A 27,891-nucleotide genomic window follows, 5' to 3' on the forward strand; every position below is an offset into this window, starting at 1 on the left:
CAGAGTATTTCTCCAGTATGGGGAGGGTGGGGGTAGCCTATAGGCCTAATCAATCCATCAGTGGATGGATGGATGGATGACTGAAATAATGAATAGATGGATGAATAGGCATATATATGAATGGATCATCCGATGAATGTATAGGCCTAACCCCAAGAATGGATGGACAAAGACAAATGGATACCAATGACGAATAATAGATAGGGGCGCCCCATGGGAGCTGTTGTTGAATGGGCTACCCCTTATTAAATAAACAATAAACAATTAAAAATAGATGGAAAGATGAACTTTTATTGCAACAAATGAGAGGAAGATAGGCCTCCGGGATACACGCATACAGTGTGTGCACGAGCAGTTCAACTGTTGAAAAAATGTGAATGGTGCGTGGCGACGTGAGCAGGACAAAGACATCACTCACATCTTGATTGGCATAACGTAGACTTATTTAGCAATGAAAGTGGAACCGGGAATTGGGACTCCCATTTTCCTGCTATAAATATAGGAAAAACGAATGATAACTGTTGTTTTATAGCCGAGGAAATGTATTCTTCATATTGGGATTGGGACCAAGGAGATCCCGGCGTGTCAAAATTTCACAACTCATGGGGAAAATAATATAATAATCGTTTTTTATGATTGAAAAAAAAATGTGCTCAGTTCACACTGTCACGATTTTTTTTTTGGTGGGGTTACCTGCAGAAAAAAAATTGACAAAGCAAAAGAAAAAATCATTGGTCATTCCATACATTTCTCAAATTTGACACCTATCAGAATTCCAGGGGGTGCTGCCCATGGAAAATAATACATGCCGCATCCCCAGCTCCCCCCCCCCCCCGCTTCCAAGAGGCATATAATCGCGGAATAATTAATCGTATCAGAAAGTATCAGATCAGTCAAGGCGATCGTATTGATCGTAGAAAGTGTTGGAATATGGTTCAACTATTTTGGAGATCAGTTATCAAAGGCCAATCGTGCATGGTGTTCGTGACGGATTGCACTATTGTAGGAATAAGAATATTTTGGGGCGGGAAAGTCGCCTACTTCCAAGCGGTGATGACTTTCGGGGAAAAAAAGAAATTTGTGTTTGAAATTTTTGGGCAAGCCCATTCTGGCGAGGTTCAATGGGTATACGCCTATTCTGATGTATTTAATTTATGGTGATGTGATGCAAATATGTTGCCGATAAAAATATATTATTTTGCCTTTATGGGTGTTTTACCCGGGTGTTTTACAACCAGTGGCGTAGCTAGGATTTTTTTCCTTGGGGGGCACTGGGGGGTCCTTGCTTTTTCAGGGGGGGGGGGCACCATTTTTTCCGTTGTGTGTGTATGTGTCACAAGGGCGGATCCGACTTTCGCCAATATGGGACGGGGCCCGAAATTATCTTCACCTATAATATTTCCCCCGATCAGTCACTTCTTAGTTTTATTCTTATAGGACAACATAAACATGAAATAATCTCATAAGCCTTATAAAAAGTGCGAGCGCGAAGCGCGAGCGTTTTTTTTTTTGTTACTTTAATGTACTTTGTCCTGAAAATGTAATATTCTGTGCAATGTTATGTGTGATCCTAAACAAGATTTGTATGTAACTAGATGGTTACTGCGAAGGCCAAGCGCGAGCAGAATTTTTTATTAACTGTTCTAGCATTATCGAAAAGGGACCTGTTAAGGACTGCTTACAGTTACCCACGAAGACGGTATATATTTCAATAATGCGAGCGCGAAGCGCGAGAATTTTTTTTTTGACATTCCGACCTAAAAAATTGTCATTCTAAGTACTTTTTGTATTAATAAATGGGATAGGTATGTAACTGAACAATTGATGCGAGCGCGAAGCGCGAGAGGAAGAAAATTGAGATTTTAGACCTAAAAGCGGGACACTCTATTCATATTTTGTAAATCATAAATAGGATATAGTTAATTGGCGATCGTGAAGCGTGAGCAGACAATTATTGATATTCTGATGTGAAACTGGATAATTTAAGTACATTTAATATAAAGAACATGCAGGCTATCGCGCATGTTTTAGATTTAGACCTAGAATCTGGGCAGTCTGAATACATTTGTTTAATGGAACATTATGAAATACACGTAGACAATAAGAACTTGGCAAATCAAACAATTTGACCACGCAGCGTGAGCTTAAAAATGCTGATATGTAGACTATAAAAGGGACATTTTACAGCTAGAACACTTAAATTTGTTAATGAAAAAAAATTGGTGAGAGCTCGATGTCCGAGCTAAAATATATTTTGTATTTTGACTTCAAAACTTTCTCCATATCAGCCTATTGAGCAAGATATGAATTTCATTGAACAGGCAATTCTGGCGCGAAGCGCAAGCAAAAGTTTTATATAGTAACATGAAAGATTTGTTTTTTTTTGCAAGTCTTCCCTTCACATTATTTCATTTACTCGTCTTCCTCCTCTTATTTTCTTCTTCTTTTTTTCTTCTGTCTTTCTTCTTCTTTTCCTTTTTTTTCTTCTTTCTCCTTTTTTTTTTACTGTGCCAATTTTTTTCAGGGGGGGGGGCACACCAAATCTCAGGGGGGGGGCATGTGCCCCCCCCAGGCCCCCCCCCCGTAGCTGCGCCACTGTTTACAACTCACAGGGGGGGGGGTCAAGGAGAATACAGTAATAGCTCTGAATACTGACTGAGAGACACTCCGATCTGCAAAAGTGAAGGCAAAGCTGTCATGGGGCAAGCAAACAAGTAATACTTTCTTGAATATGCATACCATAATAAAGTTTGTGAGAATAATATTGAAATAAAGAGAAAATAACATTGAGAATGCGAACATAAGGAATACACACAACCTAAGGTTAGGAATTGTATAAACAGCGAAAAATACAGAAAGATGTTATGAACATGCTTTCACTATTCATGAATGTATAATGCAATGATAAAGGGAAAATGTTTTAAGTTGAATTTAATTTTAACCAGTGGCGTAAATAATGAACATAACAAATATGAAGGGGCCAGATATACATATAGGGCACAAATCTTGATTTTTTTTTTGGTAATCTATGATAGATTTTGACATGATATTCAGATAATAGTTTCCCTTCTCTCTTTCCTTTTTTTTCTTGGCCGTGACAAATTTGGGAATCCATACAGCCCCAAGCCTTATTTTGAACGCCACTGATTTCAACTGAATATCATCAGAAAAATATTTACAAGGTAGTCAAGTGGCAGCCGACGCAGCGTGTAAAAACAGTATGAATTTCATTGCATGATAATAATAAAATGATAAATAATGTCATGTGTGGTTAGCGGAAACGAGGATAGGACGTTTTGTAATTCGCTATGCAGTAAAATAATGAGAATGACTGAAACGATATATATTCAAAATATAAATTTCATGAGAGAGAAACGATTCAAACAATAACAGAGTATAATATTATGTTGCGTTCAAATTCCCTTTTGATCGTTCTTTTGATTCCCTTTCAACAATCTATTTCTTTCTTCCTTTCTTCTCTCTCCTCCTTCCCTTTAGGATGGAGGGGGTATCGGATATAAGGAAGCAGTTTAGGTGTTATGGCACATGACAAGTTCAATTCAGTGGCCTAGTACTAGTAGGTCCATTGGTAAATTGCCAATTCGTCAACTGCCAACTCATCCATTCACCACATGGTCTACTTTCATTTAGTCCATGCAATGCCAATCCGTCCATCAACATTTCATCGAACAACCATTTGGTCCAGTTAGTCCAGTATCCAATTCATTTTCATTCATTTTGCACAATAACACGTCCAATAACCAAATTGTATATGGACTAAATGACTATTGGATCAGATGGTTATTAGACGGAATGCATGCATGTGGATAGTGAACGAACTGATGGTAGACCAAATAATGATAGTAGACGAGTTGGCATTTGGACGAGTTGGCATCACGACGAAATGGAAGTAAACCGATCCGATCCATGGACTAGCGCCTAGTATCACGCCGGTATAGATAAGGAGGTACAATGTTGGAAACGATGCCCAACGGACATGCGCGTATCCAGGATCCATGATTGAGCCCGACTATTTTGGCGCCCCTGTGAACTTTTCGGAAAATGGCACCCCGACCCGCCCAGCACGGCAATCATAGGTGCCTTAAATGCAGTTTGAATTATCGTATTTCATAATCACGTGAAAAATGCATCGAAGACCACTTTTTAATGTGTTCATGAAAAAAAAACATCCATGAATATGTTTTAACCACCTTTTGAAAAAAATAAATGCGACCAGAAAGCACAGAATTTTAAGCATTTTGGGGTTTCAATTTAGTTCAACTTCTCATCAGAGTGGTAGACCATGCTAAAATTATGTGCGGGAGCTGTAATTTCTTAACCGGGGGCGGATCCAGCTTTCGCCAATAGGGGAGGGGATATTTTCATCTCTTTTCCGATCGAACATTCTGAGTTTTATTGCAACCGTGAACATGATGGGTATATGTATTATCTAAACAATATTGATGCGAGCGAAAAGAGCGATATGAAAATTGTTCATATTCTTACCTAGAATTTGGAAAAATCTATGAGCACTTTTGGTAATCAAGAACAGGGTGGGTATCTATCAACATTTTATGCGATCGCGAAGTGGAAGCTGACAATTTTTGAATTTCCAACCCAACACTGGACATTATAAGCACTTTTTACATTTGTTTTATAATCATGAACAGGATGGGTATCTAACAAATGATCTAATGCGAGGCGCGAGCTTAATTTTTTTGATATTCCAACACAAAACTGGACATTCTAATTTGTAATCATGGAAAGGATGGGTATCTATTTAAACAATTGTTTGTGCGAGCGCGAGGCGCGAGCCTATAAGTGATTGATATTCTGAACTAAAATTTTGACATTGACTAAGCACTTTTGGTAATCATGAACAGGATTGTCATCTAACTAAACAATATTGATGTGAGCGCAAAGAGCGAGATGAGAATTTTTCATATTCTTACCTAAAATTTTGAAAAATCTATGAGCACTTTTGGTAATCAAGAACAGGGTGGGTATCTGTCAACATTTTATGCGATCGCGAAGTGCGAGCTGACAATTTTTGAATTTCCAACCCAACACTGGACATGATAAGCACTTTTTATAACCATGAACAGGATAGGTATCTAGCTAAATAATTAATGCGAGCGCGAAGCGTGCGTTAAATTTTTTTGATATTCTGACCTAAAATTTGGACATTCTAAGCATTATTGGGTAATCATGAAAAGGATGGGTATCTAACAAATCATTTAATGCGAGCGAGAGGCGCGAGCGTAAAATTTTTGGTATTCTGACCCAAAACTGGAAATTCTAAGCATATTTTATAGCCATGGAAAGGATGGGTATCTATTTAAACAATTGTGCGAGCGCGGAGCGCGAGCTTAAAAAGTTATTGATATTCTGGCCTAAAATTTTGACATCGACTAAGCACTTTCGGTAATCATGAACAGGATTGTCATCTAACTAAACAATATTGATGCGAGCGCAAAGAGCGAGATGAAAATTTTTCATATTCTTACCTAATATTTGGACATTCGAGTAAGCATTTTCGATTATCATGAACAAGATGAGCACTAACAAAACAGTTTATGCGAGCGTGAAGCGCGAGCTGATTTTTTTTTTATATTTCGATCCAAAGTCGGACATTCTAAGCACTTATCAAACCATGAACAGGATCGTCACCTTACTAAACAATTAATGCGAGAACGTAGAGTAGGATGATTTTTTTTGTATTCTGATCTAAAATTATAGGCACTTTTGGTAATCATGAACAGGATGAGTATTTGATGCGAGCAAACATGAATTTGGCGCCCACCCCCCTCTCCCTTGGTTAATTGAACCTGAATTTGGCGCACCGGGACAAACATAAAATAGGCGCCCTCGTGTGGTGAACATCCATTAGGCACCCCCTAGGTTGAACATCAATTCGGCACCCCCCTATGTCAAACATCGATTCGGCAACCCTATGAAAAATATCAATTCGGCGCCCCAGCCACTAGGTTGAACATCAATTCGGCGCCCCCTCGGTGCCCCTATGTCGAACTTCAATGCGGCCCCCTCTTATGTCGAACATCTATACGGCGCCCTGAGGTAAAACATTAATTCGCCCCCCCCCCCTCCACCTAGGTTGAACATCAATTTGCCACCCCCTATGTTGAACATCAATTCGGCGCCCCCCTATGTCAAACATCAATTCGGCAACACTATGGAAAATATCGATTCGGCGCCCCAGCCCCTAGTTTGAACATCAATTCGGCGCCCCCTCGGTGCCCCTATGCCGAACTTCAATGCAGCCCCTCCTATGTGGAACATCTATACGGCGCCCCGAGGTAAAACATTAATTCGCCCCCCCCCCCCCACCTAGGCTGAACATCAATTGGCACCCCCAAGGTCGAACATCAATTCGGCGCCTCCCTAATTCGGACATCAAGTCGATGCCCCCAATGTCAAACATCAATTCGGCTCCCCTATCTATGTTGGACTTAAATTCGGCGCCCCTATAGGTCGATTATCAATTGGGCGCCCCCCTCCCTAGGGCGAACATCAATTCGGCGCTCCCCTTTCCCTCTTTTGTTTTCCTCCTCTCTTTCTTTCCCCCTTTTATCTTTCTATTGTTCTTTCCCTCATTTTTTCCTCCCCTTTTCTCCCTATTTTTGGCGCCCCTTTTTCGCCTACCCGGGGGGGGGGGGCGTGCCCCGAGGGCCCTCGAATACGCGCATGGTGGAGCTACGGATATAGAGAAATAAGGACAAAGATGTAGTGAAAATATAAGAACTCTTGAAATATTCACATTTTCTAGGCAAACAAGAATCCAAAGCGTATAAATAATGCCCGGCTGAATAGACCTCCATTTGCATCCTGTTTGATATGCTCGCGTTTAAATAAAATTTCCTGCAAGTTCCATTGCAGGCTAAATAAAGGGCAAAAGTATAAGTTTTTTCTTTGAGAGGGGGGAATGACGATAAATAAAAATACCAGCAAGTGCGATGGATGATAATCAGGGGCGGCGGAACGTATTTTCATTTGGGGGGCAAAAGAGGGCATTAATATGTATTTTTTATGCAATTGAAATTTTCACCATGAGATTATCATCTGCGTTAAGTAGTTGTGCGTTTTATACTAATTAAGTTGAGCAAAGCCTTTTTGAAGTCTTTTCTGATTGATTAAATATGTAATCAGGCTTTATTTTTCCGGGAGCGAGCGTAGCAAGCAAGCGGTTTGGAAACACTTTTAAATCTGAAGTTGTGAAACTCGCTTTTTGTCAATTATTACCGCGCAAATTATTGTTAAAAGAGCATCCTTGCGAGATGTTGTGAGCTCAAATCGCGGGCTCAAAATTTTGGACATTGCATGTACTAATAAGACCTGAAAATCAAGCATTCCGAGCTATTGTTTTTGTTGTCATGAAAAAGATGTGTATCTAACTGAATAATGGACGCGAGTGCGATATTCCAACCTGAAAACTGGACAATCTAAGCACTTTTTGAAACCAATAAATAATAATTGATGCGAGCGCGAGCCGAACATTTGTGATATTTCAACCTGATGGACATTCTAAGTTTTGAAACCAAGAATAAACAATAATTGATGCAAGCGGAAAGCGCGAGCTGAAAATTTGTGATATTCAAACTTGAAAATTGAACATTGTAAGCAGAAGTTGTAACCAAAACACTTGCACCCCTCTCCCAAAAAAAATCCCAGTAGGGAAAAAATGGAAAGTGCCCTTCTTTCAAAATGATGTGAGTGCGAAGCGCGATCCAAAATTTTTGTGATTTTCTAACCTAAAATGTATTGTTTGACTTCAAGAAAAGGTATTTTATTTTGAAAAGGGGCACACATCATTTTGAAAGAAGGGCACTTTCCATTTTGAAAAAAAAGATTTTTTTCCTACTGAGATTTTTTTTTTTTTTTTTTTTTTTGGGGGGGTGCAAGTGCTCTCTGCCCCCCCCCTCCCCCCACCCCCGGTGCTAATATGGCCTCGGGTTATAATTTTTAATGTAAGTTGAAACTGGTATTAACAAAACATGTTGGTTTGACTGCATCAAATTTTGATAACGATGGTTTTCTTTAAAATATATATTTTTTACCATTTCGATCCATGACATGTTTGCATTTATTTTGTTATTGTCCGTTGACATGCCCAGCGCTTAGAAGTCGTGCCAAAACGTGATTTTGCATAGAGCACATTCGCTGAACCATCATCGGAACTTCGGAACAACAAAGAAATGGAAGACCCCTTCCCCAAATAATTCCGCCTAGCTGTATGTCCTCGATATATCTCTCCATGATATGTACGCAATTTTATTCGCCAAGCCCAGAGGACCAAGGAGGAGTGGGGTGAAGGGGGAGGCACCCAGGAGACGTCATCATCAATTTCACTGAGAAAACCGTACTAAAGTTTTGGTCACAAAGTTGGACAAAGTCAAACGTGATACTTGTTTAGTATATACTACCATAACAAGTTGAAAAGAAAAATACAAAGAGAAACTTTCGGGGGGGGGGGGGGGTTAATCGATGTTACATAAACATCAATTGCTTATAATATACAGGCCTGATGTACCGGTATCATAGGCGGATCCAGGAGGCCAACGGGGCGCCCCCACCCTATTGGCGGTGCATAATAGGGGGAAAGAAAGGGAAACAAGTAATATAATGGAAAGCAGAGGGTGGGGGGAGAAGAAAAAATATAAGGAGGAAGAATGAATAAAATAAGGTAAGGGTAATTCAGACTTGGGGGGGGGGCATGTCACTGCATAAAACAATTTAGCCCGCGCTTCGTGTTCGCATTGCCTCAGGTTCGATGGAATATCTATTTATCAATACCAATTAATTTATTTATTCATTCAGTCATATTTAAAAAGGTTCACAAGATCAGAGTTGTAATTACTGTTTTTTTCATCTTGGTCCTTGTATAATAAAACATAGTAAAATAGCGATTACAATAAAAAGGTATTATTCATATCAAATTAAAGAAATATCAGCTAATCGATATAAACAAAAACAGTCCTTAGTAAAACAAACAAGGGAACTACCATTTACTAATTCAAATGCTTGAGCGCAGTTAGCCCAGCTAAAGCCGGGGTATTAGCATGGCCCGCTGGGAGAACAGTTTACGGAACTGAAGTCGCTACCCGGTGCACCATAGGCCCTACGTACCGTTATGATTATTTTGTTTTATTATGATTAATCTTCAGAGGCAGATCTAGGATTTTTCAAAGGGGGGGGGGGCACATTTTCCCGAGGAAAATTTGACAAGCAAAAAAAAAATGATTATATCGATATATTTTTACATAAGAAATATTGATTGTGCCTCTGAAGGGGGGGGGGGGGGCACAGCCGGCCCGTGCTGCATGGATCCGTCAATTTTCAGGACACAATACACGATTTCCGAAAATTTTACCTCGCGCTCGCATGTTTTATAGGGCTTATGAGTAACTGTTACGACTATATAGATACAAAAAAATAGCTTTGAGCTGCGGATCGATCGGGGAAAATATTTTTCAACCCCCTCCCTCTTTATTAGTGAAAGCTGGATCCGCCCCTGGATATTGTAAAAAAAACACTAGGCCACGCAGTATTTGTCCAATTTAATTGATAAATACGTTGAGGCAGTATATTGACGAATTCAGTGGTGGAGAGCTATAGGACACACAAAGCAAATAACGAAATTGGCGGCCAAGCTAGTTCAATACAAAATGATTTCTAATTTTTCCTTTAAAAAAAATGTAGCATAGGCCTATTATTTAAACAATTAAGAAATTACAACGTATATTACTACACGTGATAATAATGAACACATCAAAATACAGAACCTGAAGAAAATGATAACAATTCAGTGAATCGGAAACAAAACAAAAATACATATAAAGAACTAGAAAAAATATAATAAATAAGAATATAGCCCTTTCTCTCCCTTGGCTTTCACAAGCACCTTTCTCCCTCCCTCCCTCCCTCCGTACCCTGGAGAAATAGAGAAACAATACAGATCAACGAAGCAAATGAAAAAGCCGTCAGACTTTGTTTTCAATGTACACGCTTTCTACGAAATGCAATAGAAACCGGGAAAGAAACCCGTGATTCACGGTGTACAGACTCCGTACCCGCCCATGCGTCCGTACCATCGGCACTTGATTGAGACTCGCGCAGAGGCGAGAGCTAGAGATATGAATATTCATGAGCAGGTATTGATGTCATTTGGTCTCAAGGTGGCGCTCTTCATTTTTTATGTTAGTTTTAAAAATAAATAAAAAAAAGCTCACTCGGCAAATCTTCTCATCTTTATATATTTTTTTGAGAATAAAAACAGTTCTTTCTGGCCAATGCAATACATTGTATGGACTCAGAACTTGTTTATGAATATCGTGGAAAGCAAAGAGTGGAATTTAAAAGAAAGTTTTGAAATAAACCAATGACACAATTTACCTTTAATATAAACGAAGCTTAATAAGTAGATCCCTTCTTAAGTTTTATTCAAATGATTATCAGGTTTCCGAATTCCATCAAGTTTTTATAGATTGAGATATTTCTTGATTTATGTTGAAAATTGTTAACCTTTTTTCTTAATTAGTCGAAGTTGAGCCCCATGATGATTTTTGCCCCAGGCTGCGGTTATGAATTAAATGATGATTAGCTCAGACAGTCTACTCTAGAGACTATAAACAGTTTAAAGTCAAAGTAAAAAGTCTGGTACTAACGTACTCAGTAGTATTTATATTTTATAAACCATTTTGTTCAAATAAAAAAATTGTGGCTGTCACAGACAGTACTTAGTTAGTCTCTTAATTGACTTACATGTAACATAATTCATACTTTGAATAATTTAGACTATTTCTCTCTTTTTTGTCTCTTCTACACACAGATCTGCATACTTGCTGACTCTGGTCTCTGCTTGCTACTTCATTCTGGGAGATTCCATCATGTAATATAATGGTCAGACTAATGTTGTAAATCGGATAAAAAATCAGATCGAAAATCGGATCGGCAGTAAAGCTTCTAAAATCGAAATCGAATCGAAAATCGAATCGGCGATGTTTAAAAACAAAGGAATACATCAAAATGTTGTTCGCGGTCGCGCGCATCTTCCTGACAAAGTCACAAAGACGAATGCATTGGAATGGAAGTCGCCAACATGCGCGATCGTTTGGAACATGTTTTAAAGCCAGGGGTTTTGAGGTGTTATTGCTTTAAAATAAACCGAGTGATTTTTATTAGAAAGATAAACGAAAGACGCATCTTCCGAGCAAAGGCGCAAAGGAAAATAAAATGAAAATATTTCTCATAGATCACAGGTTAATGAACGATCGGCGGGACATCTTTTAGAAGTATTTTTAGGTGCTAGCGATTTAGAATTATTGGAATGATCTCTTACGATGCATCATCTTAAAGTCGCAAGTGCAATTAAAATGAAGTAGAAGACGCAAGCACGCACGATGATTTGAAATATGTTATTAAAATGTTTTGGGTAGCTAGCGTTTTCAAATCAATTTGAAGTTCACGGCGGGGTCCGCTATCACCACGAGGTTGAAGAGAAGATGTCTATCATCATAAAGGGGGTAAGAGAGTAGCGCAGTGAGCTCCGTCGGTAATACGACCTTTCAAAGTTCACGGCGGCATCCGCTATCACCACGAGGTTGAAAATAAAATGTATATCATCATAAACGATGTAAGAGAGTAACGCAATAAGCTCCGTCAATAGTACAGTCTTTAAAAGTTCACGGCGGGGTCCGCTATCACCACGAGGTTGAAAATAAAATGTAAATCATCATAAACGATGTAAGAGAGTAACGCAATGAGCTCCGTCAATAGTACGACCTTTCAAAGTTCACGGCGGCATCCGCTATCACCACGAGGTTGAAAATAAAATGCATATCATCATAAACGATGTAAGAGAGTAACGCAATAAGCTCCGTCAATAGTACAGTCTTTAAAAGTTTATGGCGGGGTCCGATATCACCACGAGGTTGAAGAGAAGATTTATATCATTATAAAGGGGGTAAGAGAGTAGCGCATTGAGCTCCGTCGGTAATACGACCTTTCAAAGTTCACGGCGGCATCCGCTATCACCACGAGGTTGAAAATAAAATGTATATCATCATAAACGATGTAAGAGAGTAACGCAATAAGCTCCGTCAGTAGCACGATCTTTAAAAGTTCACGGCGGGGTCCGCTATCACCACGAGGTTGAAAATAAAATGTAAATCATCATAAACGATGTAAGAGAGTAACGCAATGAGCTCCGTCAATAGTACGACCTTTCAAAGTTCACGGCGGCATCCGCTATCACCACGAGGTTGAAAATAAAATGCATATCATCATAAACGATGTAAGAGAGTAACGCAATAAGCTCCGTCAATAGTACAGTCTTTAAAAGTTTATGGCGGGGTCCGCTATCACCACGAGGTTGAAGAGAAGATTTATATCATTATAAACGATGTAAGAGAGTAACGCAGTGAGCTCCGTCGGTAATACGACCTTTCAAAGTTCACGGCGGCATCCGCTATCACCATGAGTTGGAGGAGAAGATATCTATCCTCTTAAACATCGCCATAGATAATACCGCGTCTTTCTCCCTGAATAATGCGACCTCTAAATAGCTAGCACCTCAAAAACAATCTTGAAATATGTTCTGAGCGATCACGCACTGTAACCAGATCTACGCCGATTTTTTTTTTCGATTTTTTCCTTCAAGGGGCATGATCGAAAATCGGCAAGTGATTGCCGATTGTGGTGAAATCGAATGGAATCGGTTGCCGATTGCAAAATCGGTTACAAGCTTAGGTCAGACCATGATTTGGACAAAGCCCTTTTTTCGTTTGCAAATTTTTGACTGATAATGATACAACAGAAAATTGATCTTTATCGATATTGGAAACAAAAAAATTAGAGCACAGTTTTGGGGAGGACTAAGAATACTGACTTGGACAGGAATACAGCTTGACATAAATAAAAATTCACAATTCAAAACGAAAGAACATTTTTAATGCATTGCAAGAAACTTTCTACTCAATCACACATTCCAAAATTAAGGGTATGTCCTTTCATTAAACACAAACATGTAGTTGATTTGCAATTGAACATAAGTTTCTTGCAATGCCCCATAATTATATTTTGTTCTCAAGCAACTGTGTTATATGTTATCTAATGTGCTGAAGGTTAAGTGCCATATATGTTCACAATTTTTTATTCGAAAGGTATGATATATTTGTCCTTTTAAACGGTATTTGAATGTGGTTACGCCTTGTTTTTGTTTTCCACAGTAATTATTGCATATATGAACAGAAGTGAAATATTTGTTGTGAAGCACTGTATGAATGTTGTGTGATCATGGAGCTATGGTGTGATGGTATTATAATTAATTAATAATTTTTGTTATAAGACTGTAAACCTGTTGGATGTGAGGGAGTGGCCTGGATGAAAGGAAAGTGAGCATGTGTCGAATTACTGATTTGCATATGTTTAGACAATTAGAAGTCCACCCCACCAAAAAATTAATTTGAATTTAAAGAAAAATAAAGTATTGCAGAGAATTTCATAAAAACTATGATTCAAAATTCAAAAAATTACTATTTTGACATTGAGAAATTTGCCTAATTTTATAAAACAATTATATGCTCATCTTGGTCAATGTGCAAATTACAGAACCGATTATGTCACACGCACTCTAATTTCTTGTGTATTTTTTTGTTTGATACATGTACATGACATGTATATTTTATTTTAATTTTCATTAACAAATTTTGAGAGGGATTTTAATTCCTCCATTAACATTCGTAGTTTCCATAAACGTAACCTATTGTGATTCGAGAAAGATTTTTTACATCAAATTTGCTAAAATTTATATAATAAAAATGCAACAAAAATTTAAAAAGTAATTTGATGTGACATAATCAACTCTATTTGCATACCATTGTTTTGTGTATATAACTGTTTTGTGTTAAAACAGGGAAATTTCTGTATTTATTCAAATACTTATGAGTTGATGTGCACTTGACCTTTAACTCACTTCCCTTCCCACCCCTGCCCAAATACTAAATAGGTGTAATCAAGAACTTGAAAATCAAAAGCAGTGATTAAGAAGAAGTAGAAGAAAGTAAAAAGAGAATAAAGCTGGGTAGGAACGATGAAGGAATATGATTTAAAGAAAAAGCATAAACATATCCCCATCAACCCCCCCCCCCCCAAAAAAAAAAAAAAAAAAAAAAAACACAATCCGGCGGGTTCGAACCAGGGTCCTTGCACACGTCAAAACATAGCGCACACGTCAAAACATAGAGCTCACGCAATTCGCCATCGATCTCTTCCGTACTATTTCCAGGATTTTTAAGCTATATATAATGTTGTAAGTCTGTGCGCCGCTGTTGACCAATCAGAACGCGTCGGCAATTCTACTACAATTCCAATCATTTCGCGATGGACATTGCCGTGGTTTTTTGTGGTTCCTGACTTTGCTACATCATGAAATTTCATAATTCTTTTTCAGTCGTAAAGAAGAATGTCTACGCTTTATATTGAATATAATATCAATTTGACGCAAGTGTGATTTCGATGCAAAAATGCGCTGTTTATTCACATATATTTCTTGAAAAAAAATCATTTTTTCTAAGCTAAATATCGGTCTTCAAAATACATTAAATGTGCATTTTATTTAGCTGATCAGAAATTTCAAAGTTTTATCTATAAAATAAGACCAATTATGTGAGGAATAAACGATTCTAAGAGCAAAAAACACCGATCGGAAAGTTCGTCTTCACAGCTCATTACGTATGCATAACCACGGACGGCTATGCATACCGGTACCGCTGAATAAAATAGAGCACTTTCGGACGGGCTGCGGACTGACTGAAAATCCACTACAAAAACACGTTGTCGTTGGTTGTGAATTGTGCGAGGTTCGGTCCTCGCATACAATAGCGTGAGTGGAATTGACCATGATTTGTTGTCGCCAGACTATGCCTGGCATAGTAGATATGAATGGGAGAGCCTATGACTGAGTATAAATGAAAAATTTCGTGTAAAAATAAATTGAAGTCTGATTTAATTGACAACTTACAACTCATTTCTGCCACATTTCTCCCAACTTTTACAGACTTCGTCGTTGATGAGGTAACGCGCCATGTTAAATGTTAAATGTATGGATATCGGATACAAAGCTAAAGCTAGCTAGCTAAGTGTGTATGCGGCTCGTTGAAACTGTCGACCAATAATAGCGACTAGAACAAATATGGAGTATTGCGTCTCCGAAATGATGCAAACAAAAGGGATGCCAGGGAAATTGTATTTCTCCGTGAGGATTAGGATGTAGGATTGTAGGAAAGGATGTGATATAAATTGGGGATAGACGTGAAATAAAGCATGACTTCCTTGACATTATTTAACTCCTCGAATTCTAAAAGTTAATTTTAATTATTATGGATGTATAACTATGAGGAGGCTATGAAGACCATGGGCGGAAATCTGTCCCGAAAGGTAGAGGGGAAAACAGAGGCTGATCCAGCCTTCGCCAATAGGGGGGGGGGGCGAAAAATGTTTTCAGCCAAATGTTAATCCCCGATCGGCCGCTTGAAGGTAATTTTTGTCTGTTTCATTGAAGGAGTAGTCCTCGATGGTCACTTTTTAGCTTTATTCTTATAAATCAACATAGATATATAATATCATTGTCCTTATTTTTATAATGCGAGCGCGAAGCGCGAGCATAATTTTTTTGGGCAAATTTATGTATTTTTTCCTAAAACTTGAACATTCTGGGCAATGTTTGTTATCCTGAAAAAGATGTATATGCAAGTAAATATTTACTACGAACGCAAAGTGCGAGCAGAGGTTAACTGGTGGAAAAGGTACATGAAAGACTGCTTGCAGTTCATATCGAAAACTTGCATAGTGTACCGGACATGTGAAAACATAGCAGACGACGTTTGCAGACCTCGCGATCATCGTATGACTAGTGGTGCAGAATGTTCCATTGCGGCTTTATGGGGGAAATATATAGCATTACAGAGGGATAAAATGTATACACAAATAATGTTTCAGCGTAATTTGTTGTGTCAATTTCATAAATTATTGTTGTTTGAAGATTTAAAACGTCATTATAAAGTGACAGGAATAAACAAAACTTATTTTTTAGACTTACCTATGCAGTGGTAAGCTAGGATATATTTATATCCATAGTTTGGACTGACAAGGTATATATATTTATATATTCCTAATAAAATGTTCAGCACTGCAATGGAAAGAGCTAGAAAACCGCTGTGACTCGAACAACACACCGACGTACAAAAAATCTCTGTCCAGCCCTATATGTTGAATGCACGTCGAGCAGTGGCGTAACTACGGGGGGCATGGGGGGCACGTGCCCCCCAATCGGCTGGCCCCCCCCAAAAAAAAAAAAAAAAAAAAACGGGGAAAAAGAGAAAAAGAGGGAGAAACTGAGAGCAACGTAGTGGGAAGGAAGAAATTATTGTTAATTATGTTATATTATATTATAATTATGTCATGTTATATTAAATAGAAATGAAAAAAATATCATAACTTTATGAAACATAATTTGCTCAGGGCCTATGTCTTCATTGTCCCTGATGCTCGCATCGTCTGTTTAACGAGATATATAATCCTGTTGTACTAAAACCTCCCGTTTTCAAGTCAATTCACCAAATATATTTCCTCGCACTTCGAATTATAATTGTTTTATGTAGTGACATATCATTTTAAGGTCTTAATATAAAACATTTCCCGTCCGTGCTCATGTTCGCATTAGTGGATTAGTGAGATATGTCTGCTCTTCATGAATTCCTAAAATCAGTCCTTAAAATTTCCCTTTTTCTGATCTGAATATCAAAAATTTCAGCTTGCGCTCGCTTCATTTGGTTAGTGAAATACGCATGGTCTACGTGAATTCCTACAAACAAGCCTTAGAATGCCCCTCTTCAGGTGTGAATTTCCTAATTTTTCAGCTCGCGCTTCGCGCTCGCAATATTTGACTAGTGAGATGCGTATGATAATCATGACTACAAAAAGTATGTCTTTAGGTGTAATTCTAACAAAATCATGCAGCATGCGCTTGGCACCCGCATTAGAAGACTATGGTGAGATATATGTACTCTTAATGGATTCTTTTTAAAAATAGACCTTAAAATATCCATGTTTGGGGTCAATATATAAAAAAATTCAGCTCGCGCTTCGCGCTCGCTTCATTTGGTTAGTGAAATACGTATGGTCTTCGTGAATTCCTACAAACAAGCCTTAAAATGACCCTCTTCAGGTCTGAATTTCCTAAATTTTCAGCTCGCGCTCGCAATATTTGATTAGTGAGATGCGCATGTTAGTCATGATTACAATGACTACAAGTGATTTATGTGTTTGGATGCATAAAATTCTAACAAAATCAGCAAGTGCTTGGCACTCGCATTAGATTACTATATGGTGAGATATGTATACTCTTAATAGATTCCTAAAATATAGTCCCTAAAATGTCCGTTTGGGGTCAATGTATAAAAATTTCAGTTCGCGCTTCGCGCTCGCATTGTTTGTTTAGCGAGACAGGTACATATCATGATTACAAAAATTTGCTTATAATGTCCCTTTTTAGGTCTGAATATCAAAAATTTTCAGCTCGCGCTTCGCGCTCGCATTATGTGACCAGTGACATACATATCTGTTTAATGACACTGTCCTTTAAATGTCTCTATTAGGTCAGCATACCTAGCAACTGAGCGCGCTTCGCGCACTCACTAAGTGACTCAATATTTTTGCTAGTGCCCCCCCCAATGCCATGACCCACGGTACGCCACTGACGTCGAGTGTAGGTTTGCTCTTCGGACATCACTATCACAAAGAAAATCTCCTCTGATTTGATGATAAAAGTGCTCTATTTCCTTATTAACCAATCTCCATGGTTCTTTCATGAGTATTTGCCTTACAATGTGCCCTTTATTATAATCTGGGCGGAAATTCTTGATATCATCACCCACCGATGTGACGACGGATGTAATCCACCCGGGTACTATAAAAATGTCCCCCTAACCCATTATCCCAATACATATTCCTGACTATGGATGGTTTTGAGTGATTTTAATGTAATAAAGTGCCATATTTCCCACCAACTGAATGTAAACAAATTATGGTCATCTGATAGAAGAAGTTGTTAACATTCATTTCAGGGGGGCGGAAATTCTATCTGAATCAAAGCTTGTCCTTGATACACATTTGTTTGTGAAAAAAGGGTATGATGCAAGGGAATTCTGCGTGTTATAAGGGTGCGCGCGTGCAGCGAGGACCTTCTGTCCGCTAGTTTTCCATATGGCCATGAAGACGTTACATATTTCAACAATCAAAATAATGCGAGCGCGAGCTGAATTTTTTAAAAAAATTTACCCAAAGACTGGAAATTCTAAGCACTTTTTGTAACTTAAACATATAATAGGTATATAACTAAACAATTGATGCGAACGCGAAGCGCGAGCGGAAAATTTTGAGATTTAGACCTAAGAACGAGAGCTCTATTCATGTTTTGTAAATCATGAAAAGGATGAGTAATTGGGGGTCTTCCTTACACCCGGTCCTTAATGCGAGTGCGAAATGAAGCCAGAAAACGTTCATATAGTTTACGTTTAATTTGAATCGATCGAAAAGGTACTTGTTAAGGACTGCTTGCACTTACCCATGAAGACGTTACATATTTCAACAATCAATATATGCTAGCACGCACGAATCGCGAGCCAAAAAGAATCGAAATTTTTAATCAATTTTTGTAATCGTGAACAGGGTAGCTATATAAGTATAACTAAACAATTGATGCTTGAGCAGAAGAATTCAAGATTGAGACCTAAAAACGGGACACTCTATACTCATGTTTTGTAAATCATGAAAAGGATGAGTAATTGGGGGTCTTCCTTACACCCGGTCCTTACATTAATAATGCGAGTGCGAAATGAAGCCAGAAAACGTTCATATAGTTTACGTTTAATTTGAATCGATCGAAAAGGTACTTGTTAAGGACTGCTTGCACTTACCCATGAAGACGTTACATATTTCAACAATCAATATATGCTAGCACGCACGAATCGCGAGCCAAAAAGAATCGAAATTTTTAATCAATTTTTGTAATCGTGAACAGGGTAGCTATATAAGTATAACTAAACAATTGATGCTTGAGCAGAAGAATTCAAGATTGAGACCTAAAAACGGGACACTCTATACTCATGTTTTGTAAATCATGAAAAGGATGAGTAATTGGGGGTCTTCCTTACACCCGGTCCTTACATTAATAATGCGAGTGCGAAATGAAGCCAGAAAACGTTCATATAGTTTACGTTTAATTTGAATCGATCGAAAAGGTACTTGTTAAGGACTGCTTGCACTTACCCATGAAGACGTTACATATTTCAACAATCAATATATGCTAGCACGCACGAATCGCGAGCCAAAAAGAATCGAAATTTTTAATCAATTTTTGTAATCGTGAACAGGGTAGCTATATAAGTATAACTAAACAATTGATGCTTGAGCAGAAGAATTCAAGATTGAGACCTAAAAACGGGACACTCTATACTCATGTTTTGTAAATCATGAAAAGGGTGAGTAATAGGGGATCTTTCTACATTAATAATGCGAGCAGAAAATTTTTGATATTGTGATCTGAAAATAGACCGCGGGTCCGATAGACTTTTTTTTTTTGTAATAATATTTATTAATCATTCAGTTCAAAGTAATGGTACATTGTAAAATATTACAAATCAATATTAACAAAACACTGTTCACGAAAGACAAATAATTATCCATAATACAAATAATCGTACATGTCATGGTATTGTGGCGTAACCGAGCTCTGTCGGGGTAGCGTTCTGCCGTCTCGCAGTCTCCAGAACCCGGTCCACGCTTCTCCCCCGCTTCTCCTCACTTATATACCGTATGGGTACTAGTATTCAACCTGGCATAATTCAAAGATTTCGACATATTCCCCAAAATTTTTAGAAATAGGGAATTTATCTTAATTTCACACCTTTGTTATTTCCAGGGTAATCTGTTGTCGATATTTTCTTTGTCAATCTGTCGACTGTATGCGCGGAGGATCGAATTATGCGGCGAGCGCGTTTCCGTTTTACACCCTGGCGAAGGCATTTTCCGGAAAAATAGCCACAAAGCGACTAGTGAAGAGTCTACGTCTACGTTTGTTTACATAATCAGCTGGGCGCGCGATCCGAAAGTCCGCACCGAAGATATCCGCAGAACATAAGTGCAAATGCAGCTGAGCTTACATAGACCATAGTAGGTCCATGCATAGACCAAAAGATTCAGTCTCTGTATTTTGGTTGTTCCGCTGAACTATATACGTTGGCTTCATGATTTGTTTTACTTTATCGCACATGATCGTTTATATGAATGAAAACGAAAAATAGCTAAAATATTGAAAAATAAAACACATAATTACTTTTTTTCATATTATATCTATCCTTATATCTATCATATCTGTCTATCCACTATCTATGTTATAAATCAATCTATGGTACTACATGATATATCTATCTGTTAATTTGTCTATATAATCTACTCTGTCTCTCTCATTCTCTATCTACCTATCTATCTGTCTATCTATCTATCCATCTAACATCTATCTCTCACATTCTCTATCTATCCATCTGTCTCTCTTTTATTTCTCTCTATCCATCTGTTAATCTACTCATGTGCAATATCAACACTGCTTCGACTTCCTTCGGGAGTCTATTTCCTCAGCTCTACTTTTCCCTTTTTTGTGCTCGATTTGATTCAATTACTACTTTATTTACTTGTTACCATTGTTAAATGTCTTGTATTGCATAATGAGTTTTTTTTTCTGAAGGTTGCCTCCTATTCTCTTTCAAATTCCACCTCTTGCTTTCCCTTCTCTTTGTCTTATCCCAATTTCTTTCCCTTTTCTCACCTCTTTCTTCTTAATCTTTCATTCCGCTTTTTTCTTCTTTGGTGACACTTTACTTTTGGCCTTTTGTATTTATTTATGATACATTTCTTTTTTATCTGTATGAATTTGTATTGTATTTGATATTTATTTATAATGTTTACTTTATATTTTTTATGATTCTATTTGTATGTAAACATTCACTTATTTCAGTCTTTGACTGCTTGTGATTGTATTTTGATAGTTTTTATTGCAATAAAATCCAATACATACATATATATATATATATATATATATCATATATCTCAAATTCTCTCTATCTATCCATCTGTCTGTCTTTTTCTCTCTCTCTGTTTCTCTCTATCCATCTATCTATCTCTCGAATTCTCTCTATCCATCTGTCTGTCTGTCTCTCAAATTCTCTCTCTCTATCTATCTATCCATCTGTCTGTCTTTTTCTCTCTATCCGTCTATGTATCTATCTCTCAAATTATATATCTATCTATCTATCTATCTATCTATCTATCTATGTAACTACAGTATCTATCTATTAATCTTCTCTTTCTCTCTCTCTCTATCTATTCATCTGTCTTTCTCTAGTTCTCTCTCTCTCTCTCTCTCTCTATCAATCTATCTATCTATCTTCTATCTATCTATCTATCTATCTATCTATCTATCTATCTATCTATATGTATAACTGCAGTATCTATCGATCTGTTAATTTGTCGCTCTTCTCTGTCTCTCTCATTCTTTATCTATCTATCTCTCAAATTCTCTATCTCTCTCTCCCCCTCTCTCTATCTATCTATCTATCCATCTTTCTGTCTTTCTCTCTCTATCTATCTTCTATCTATTTATTTATCTATCTCTCAAATTCTATCTCTATCTATCTATGTAACTACAGTATCTATCTATCTGTTAATCTTCTCTGTCTCTCTCATTCTTTATCTATCTAACATCTATCTATCTCTCTCTTTCTCTCTCCCTCTATCTATCTATCTATCTATCCATCTGTCTTGTTTTCTCTCTTTCTCTCTTTCTCTTTTTCCGTCCATATATATCTATCTATCTATAACATATCTCCCTCTCTCAAGTTTTCTCCCCCATCTATCTGTCTATCTATCTATCTATCTATCTATCTATCTATCTATTTTCTATCTATATTTATCTATCTATGTAACTATACAGTATCTATCTATCTGTTAATTTGTATATCTTCTCTGTCTCTCTTATTCTTTATCTATCTATCCATCTAACATCCACCTATCTCTCAGATTCTCTATCTCTCTCTCTCTCTCTCTCTTTCTCTCTCTATCTATCCATCTGTCTGTCTTTTTATCTCTCTCTCTATTTTTCTTTATCCGTCCATATATCTATCTATCTATCTATCTATCTATAACATCTCTCCATCTCTCAAGTTCTCTCCCCCCATCTATCTGTCTATCTATCCATCTCTCTGTCTTTCTCTCTCTCTCTCTACTTCTATCTATCTATTTATCTATCTATGTCTCTATCTATTTATCAGTCTTCTATATCTATCTTTCGGCATCTAAGTGTATCAATCCATCAAACTTCAATTTTCTTTCTATTATATGTATCTGTTTATTTTTATTTTGTCTGCATGTCATTCTATTCATTTAGTTAATAATTTATATTTAGAAAAAAAAACTTTTTCATAACTATTCATAAAAAAAACGTAACTGCAAAAGCATGTTCGGATTTCACTCATATGACTGCTCTCTGTACATGAAGTGCCGAGGAACTCTATGCTCTGATCAGTAACTGTGCAGATTGCATGCGGTGATGGTGTGGGACTCGCCTGTGTCGCACGATGCAACCAGCGACGTGTGTAGACTCTTCACTAGTCGCTTTGTGGCTATTTTTGCGGAAAATGCCTTCGCCAGGGTGTAAAACGGAAACGCGCTGCCGGTGTAGCGGCGGATTCGGTTCCACCGGCGGATACCGTATCCGCCGGCAGATATCGTTCTAAATGGCCGATATCGTTTTTAATCGGAACCATAATTTTTATCATATGATCAAACCAACGATTAAGACTGGTTATTGGAAATTTAATAACAGTTTATGTAAGGACGAAGAATATGTTAAAAGTATGAAGGAGGAAATTATTCGTTTGAAACAGATGTTATCAATAGAGATTATGGACAGCAGAATTTTATGGGATTATGTTAAAATGGAAATCCGAAGTTTTACTAGGAAGTACTCAAAGAAAAAGGCAAAAGAAAGAAGAGAAAAGATTACAAAGTTGGAAAAGGAAATTGTAAAATTAGAAGAAGAACTGCAACAAAGACCAAGTAATAAAAATAAGGATTCAATTGACATTTTAACCAGGAAAAGAAATGAATTAAAAGCAATTTATACTTATGTTAATGAAGGTATAAAAATCAGATCTCGAGCGCCGTGGTTTGAAAGTGGGGAAAGGGAAACCGCATATTTTAAACAATTGACAGATTCTAATGGGAAAAAATGTGTAATTAAAAAACTTAAGGTGAATGAAAATATAATTAGTGATGAAATTAATATTTTAAATGAAATCCGAAAGTTTTATTCATCATTATACGCTAAATCTGAGGCAGGATTATGCGACGATAATACGTTTTTTCCCAATAGCCTACCCAAACTAACAAAAAATCAGAGTAATCACTGTGAAGGAAAAATAAACCAAGGTGATTGTATTGAAATCTTAAAAGAAATGCAACTTAATAAATCTCCGGAGAATGATGGACTGAGCGTCGAGTTTTACATTACATTTTGGCATGTTGTAGGTGATTTAGTTATTAACGGGATTAATGATAGTTTGATTCATAAAGAATTATCGCCCTCTCAGAGGCAAGCAGTAATTACACTAATACACAAGGGGGATAAAGACCCTACAGTCATTTGCAATTACAGACCCATTTCACTTCTCAATGTAGATTATAAAATTCTCACTAAGATACTTTCTAAAAGAATAAAAGCGATTCTGAGTAACATTATTTCAGTTGACCAGGTAGGGTATTTAAATGACAGAAATATTGGTGAAGCAGTAAGATTAATTAATGACATGATATTTCATACCTCACATTTTAATAAATCGGGTTATTTATTAGCAATCGATTTTGAAAAGGCTTTCGATTCAATTTCACACGCTTTTCTCCAAAAGGCACTTTGTTCATTCGGTTTTGGAACGATGTTTAGGGATTGGGTCAAAGTAATTTACACTAACACACTATGCTGCGTTTTCAATGGAGGGAGATCAACTGGCTATTTCGATGTTGAGCGGGGGCTAAGGCAGGGGGACCCCCTGTCCCCATATCTTTTTATATTGTGTATAGAGTGTTTAACTCACTCTATTCGAAACGATAATTCAGTAAGGGGTATTTGCTTGGGCAATACGGAAATTAAGCAGGTTCTTTATGCTGATGACATGACAATATTTGTGCAAGATTTAGACTCTGTAGATAGATTATACATAATCCTTGAGAAGTTCAAGAAAATATCTGGACTGAAAATTAATAAAAATAAAACTTTCATTTTGCCTCTAGGGCCTCCTGTTCCACCGGGGAACAGCTTTCCATTCGGTAAAAGAGTTGATATTGTGAAAATACTGGGTATTTACTTTTCACTCAATCCTGATGTCGCTGAAGAAATGAATTTCAAAGAAATTTTGAGCAAAATCAAAAAGTTATTAAATTGGTGGAAACAACGAGATCTCACTTTGATAGGAAAAATTCATTTGCTTAAAACGTATGCGTTTTCCAAATTGACTTATGTGAGCTCCCTATCGTCAGTTCCAGACTGGGTTTTCAAAGAAATTGATGATACATGTTTTGACTTTTTATGGCGGGGGAAAGACAAAATAAAAAGAAATACTTTATATCTGGATTACCGACAAGGTGGGCTAAAAATGCTCAATTTCAAACTATTTATAATGGTACAAAGAGTGATGTGGATTAAAAGATTAGTTACTGGTGACCAGAGAGCAAAGTGGAAAAGATATTTTAAATTTCTCCTGAGAACATTTGGTGGTCTTTTAATATTTTACTGCAATTTTTCCCCTGATATGGTCGATGTTAAATTACCAAAATATTACCGAGAAATGTTATGTATTTGGTCTGATATGAATGTTTTTATTAAAAAAGATACAAATAGTAAAAGAAATGAAATTTTCTTTAATAATAAGTGTAATTTGAAGAAAGGAAAAACGTTTTTTCATGAAAATCTATTCCTCAAAAATATTTTTAAATTTCATCACATTACAGATGTTAAGGGGGCACTTAAGCCGGTTAATTATTTCAGATGTATGGGATTGGACGAGGAGGAAGTATTAGTTATTCAAGAAATATTTGCACATACCCCCAGAGAATGGAAAGACAGATTAAGAAGGAATACTTCAGTGGACGGCTTGAATATTGAATTTGTCTTTTATGAGAAAAAAATTCAATTCGACTCGGTTACTTCCAAAAATCTATATAGAGGGTGTATAAAACAAATTGCTGAACAACCAGTTAGTTTTCATAACTTAGCATTATTATATAATCTGTCAAATAAAGAAATTGAGAAAACATTTTATCGTCCTAGATTTAGTACGTTGGATAACAAATTGAGAGAATTTCAATTTAAAATGCTATACAATATCATCTTTCTGAATCATCACTTATACAGGTTTCATTTTATAGCAAGTGATAAATGTTCCTTCTGTAGAAAATACGAAGAAACATATAAGCATTTATTTTTTTAATGTGAAAAAGTAGGAGATTTGTGGGTACGGAGTAGTAATTTGTTTGGCCTTCCAATTCTAAAAAAACTAAGCTGGATGGAAATCCATATTGGTCTCGAGGAAACAACCGAAAACATACAATTACTTAATCATATCATTTTGCTAATCAAATATTTAATATATCAAGGGAGAGGGAAGGGTAAACCACCAACTCCTGAAGAGATAAAGGAAAAGTTACTTATTAGCAAAGAAGAAGAAAAGAAAATTGCATTAGAGCGTAATACGTTAACGCGACACTATAAGAAATGGGAATATTTAAAGGTTTTATAAACATTAACCAAAATAAAAAGGATGGGAAAGGGAGGGGTGCCCCTCGTCTGCCCGTGCATGGAATCGATCGATCACTGTCGCTGTAAACTGACCTCTGTCCTGTCTGTTATTGGTTCGTGTTTTTTTTTTTTTTTTTTTTTTTTTTTTTTTCTCTCTCCTTTATGTGTATGGTGTTTTTTTTTCTGTCTATTTCTCCCGTTTCTTGTTGTTAGTGTGTTAGTTTGTTCAGCTTTGGGGTCTGATAGGGGGGGGGGGGGGCTCATGGGACGGGAGAATGCTCATATACATTCATTCTTTAAATTTGCGTAGTTGCTACGTCTTTGTTTTATTATTTGCTTTATAGCTGCATACATAAGTTGTTGAAATTTAATTTTTGCATGAGTTCGGATTATGTCTCTTTTCTGATACAATTTGCCTGCTATGTTTATTACACTGTTATTTAATTTGTGTATTGCACTGCTGCAATTATCATTTTGTTCTATATTTTCTTCATTATGTATGTATGAAATTTATTTGAATGAATAATAAAGATCACTACAAAACAAAATATCCGCCGGGTTTGACGCGGCTTGATGTTTGCAGATTTGGTTCCTCGGCGGATTTGGTTCTATTGACTATACGTGCAATATTGATTTGGACAGACAACCTCGGCAGCGCGCGCATGCGCGGTTCTGGCAATGTCGATCGCAATGGGGGGGGGGGGGAATTTTCGTCCGCCTTTAGTGAATTTTTATTCAGGGGCGGATCCATACAGCTTTTGACAAAGGGCTCGATGGGGGTGAGGATTAATAGGAGAAATAACCCTATTTCTCTTTTCCCTCCCCTTTCCCTTTTCTCTGCTGGACACATAACCATTTTTTGTTTTTTGTTTTATTCCCCTCAGTTTTTAATATTCCTTTCTCCCCCTAATTTATGTAGTCACTGCCCCCCCCCCCTTTTCCTTGTTATTCAAACCTATTTTGCCGTTCTTCATATATGGTCAAGATATGACCTACTTTACTTTTAATTACATACGATTAAGATTACTATAAATTTATCCCAAGGGACTTACCATTACAAGCTTTGCTTTTTAATAAGTCCCTCACTTTCATTTTCACATGCTAACTGTAATCTATAATTTGTCTAATTATCAAAATGTGTTTGGAACAAAAAGAATTATATATACTCTGACTATTTCCTACAAATTTGTTAATTAATTATTGAAGTATTCTTATGACACTCATTCTGTTATGTACATTCATATTATGTATATATGTTTGTTATGTTTATTATCAGAAAAGGGAAGTGAAATAAACTAATCTGAAACTGAACTGAATAATGTCTCGATATTTCATGTATTACATAGACCTGGCACATACGTCAAAACTAAATATAATTATAAGATTTTGATGAAATTTTCATCATTTTGTCATTTTGTGAATTTTTATACTATTTTCAGTCCGCAGTATACATCGATCTCTTTAACTGTGCTTTTTCACACCATGTTTAGTGTCAGTTTGCCAGACGGTTGGCGAAAATTTGCACCCCCATATAGGCCTATAGGTTTTTGAAACTACAAATGATTAGAAAAAAATCAACAAGTTAAAGCTTCATATTTCAAAATAAATGATGCAAATTAGTGTATGAAAATATGTTTTGCTGTTAACTCATATTATTGCTTGTAGAATGTTAATTTTTTTGTGAAAACATAAATTTGATATTTCTAACAAACATTAAAAAAAGAATGTCAAAACATGATGTAGTTTATTGTAGGCCTATTTTTAATTTTTCATGTATTTTTTAAATTTGTTTTTTTTATATATTTTTTTTCAATGTTAAGGAATCTGAATTAATTAAAGGGGATCGGAAGTTCACCCTGACAGAATTTAGATACGCCACGTACTGTTTGGTGCTCCCTAATTTACCTCTTTTAATAGTCATCTAATTTTAAGATCAATATGGGATCTTTAGTGAAATATAATTTCTCCTT

The 27,891-nt window shown here is 36.8% G+C and overlaps 1 protein-coding gene across 1 annotated transcript in view; it reads right to left on the bottom strand.

Moving 5' to 3' along the window:
- LOC129261224 (THO complex subunit 2-like) overlaps positions 1 to 15,187 on the bottom strand; it is a 142,944-nt gene extending 127,757 nt beyond the window's left edge. Inside the window, exon 1 of the mRNA XM_064114108.1 lies at positions 15,038 to 15,187. Within this exon, the coding sequence (XP_063970178.1) occupies positions 15,038 to 15,102 (65 nt within the window). The 5' untranslated portion in view covers positions 15,103 to 15,187. The remainder of the gene's footprint in view (positions 1 to 15,037) is intronic.
- Positions 15,188 to 27,891: the final 12,704 nt, after the last annotated feature.

The sequence above is a fragment of the Lytechinus pictus genome, unplaced genomic scaffold, assembly GCF_037042905.1.
Source record: "Lytechinus pictus isolate F3 Inbred unplaced genomic scaffold, Lp3.0 scaffold_19, whole genome shotgun sequence".
Lineage (NCBI taxonomy): Eukaryota > Metazoa > Echinodermata > Echinoidea > Temnopleuroida > Toxopneustidae > Lytechinus > Lytechinus pictus.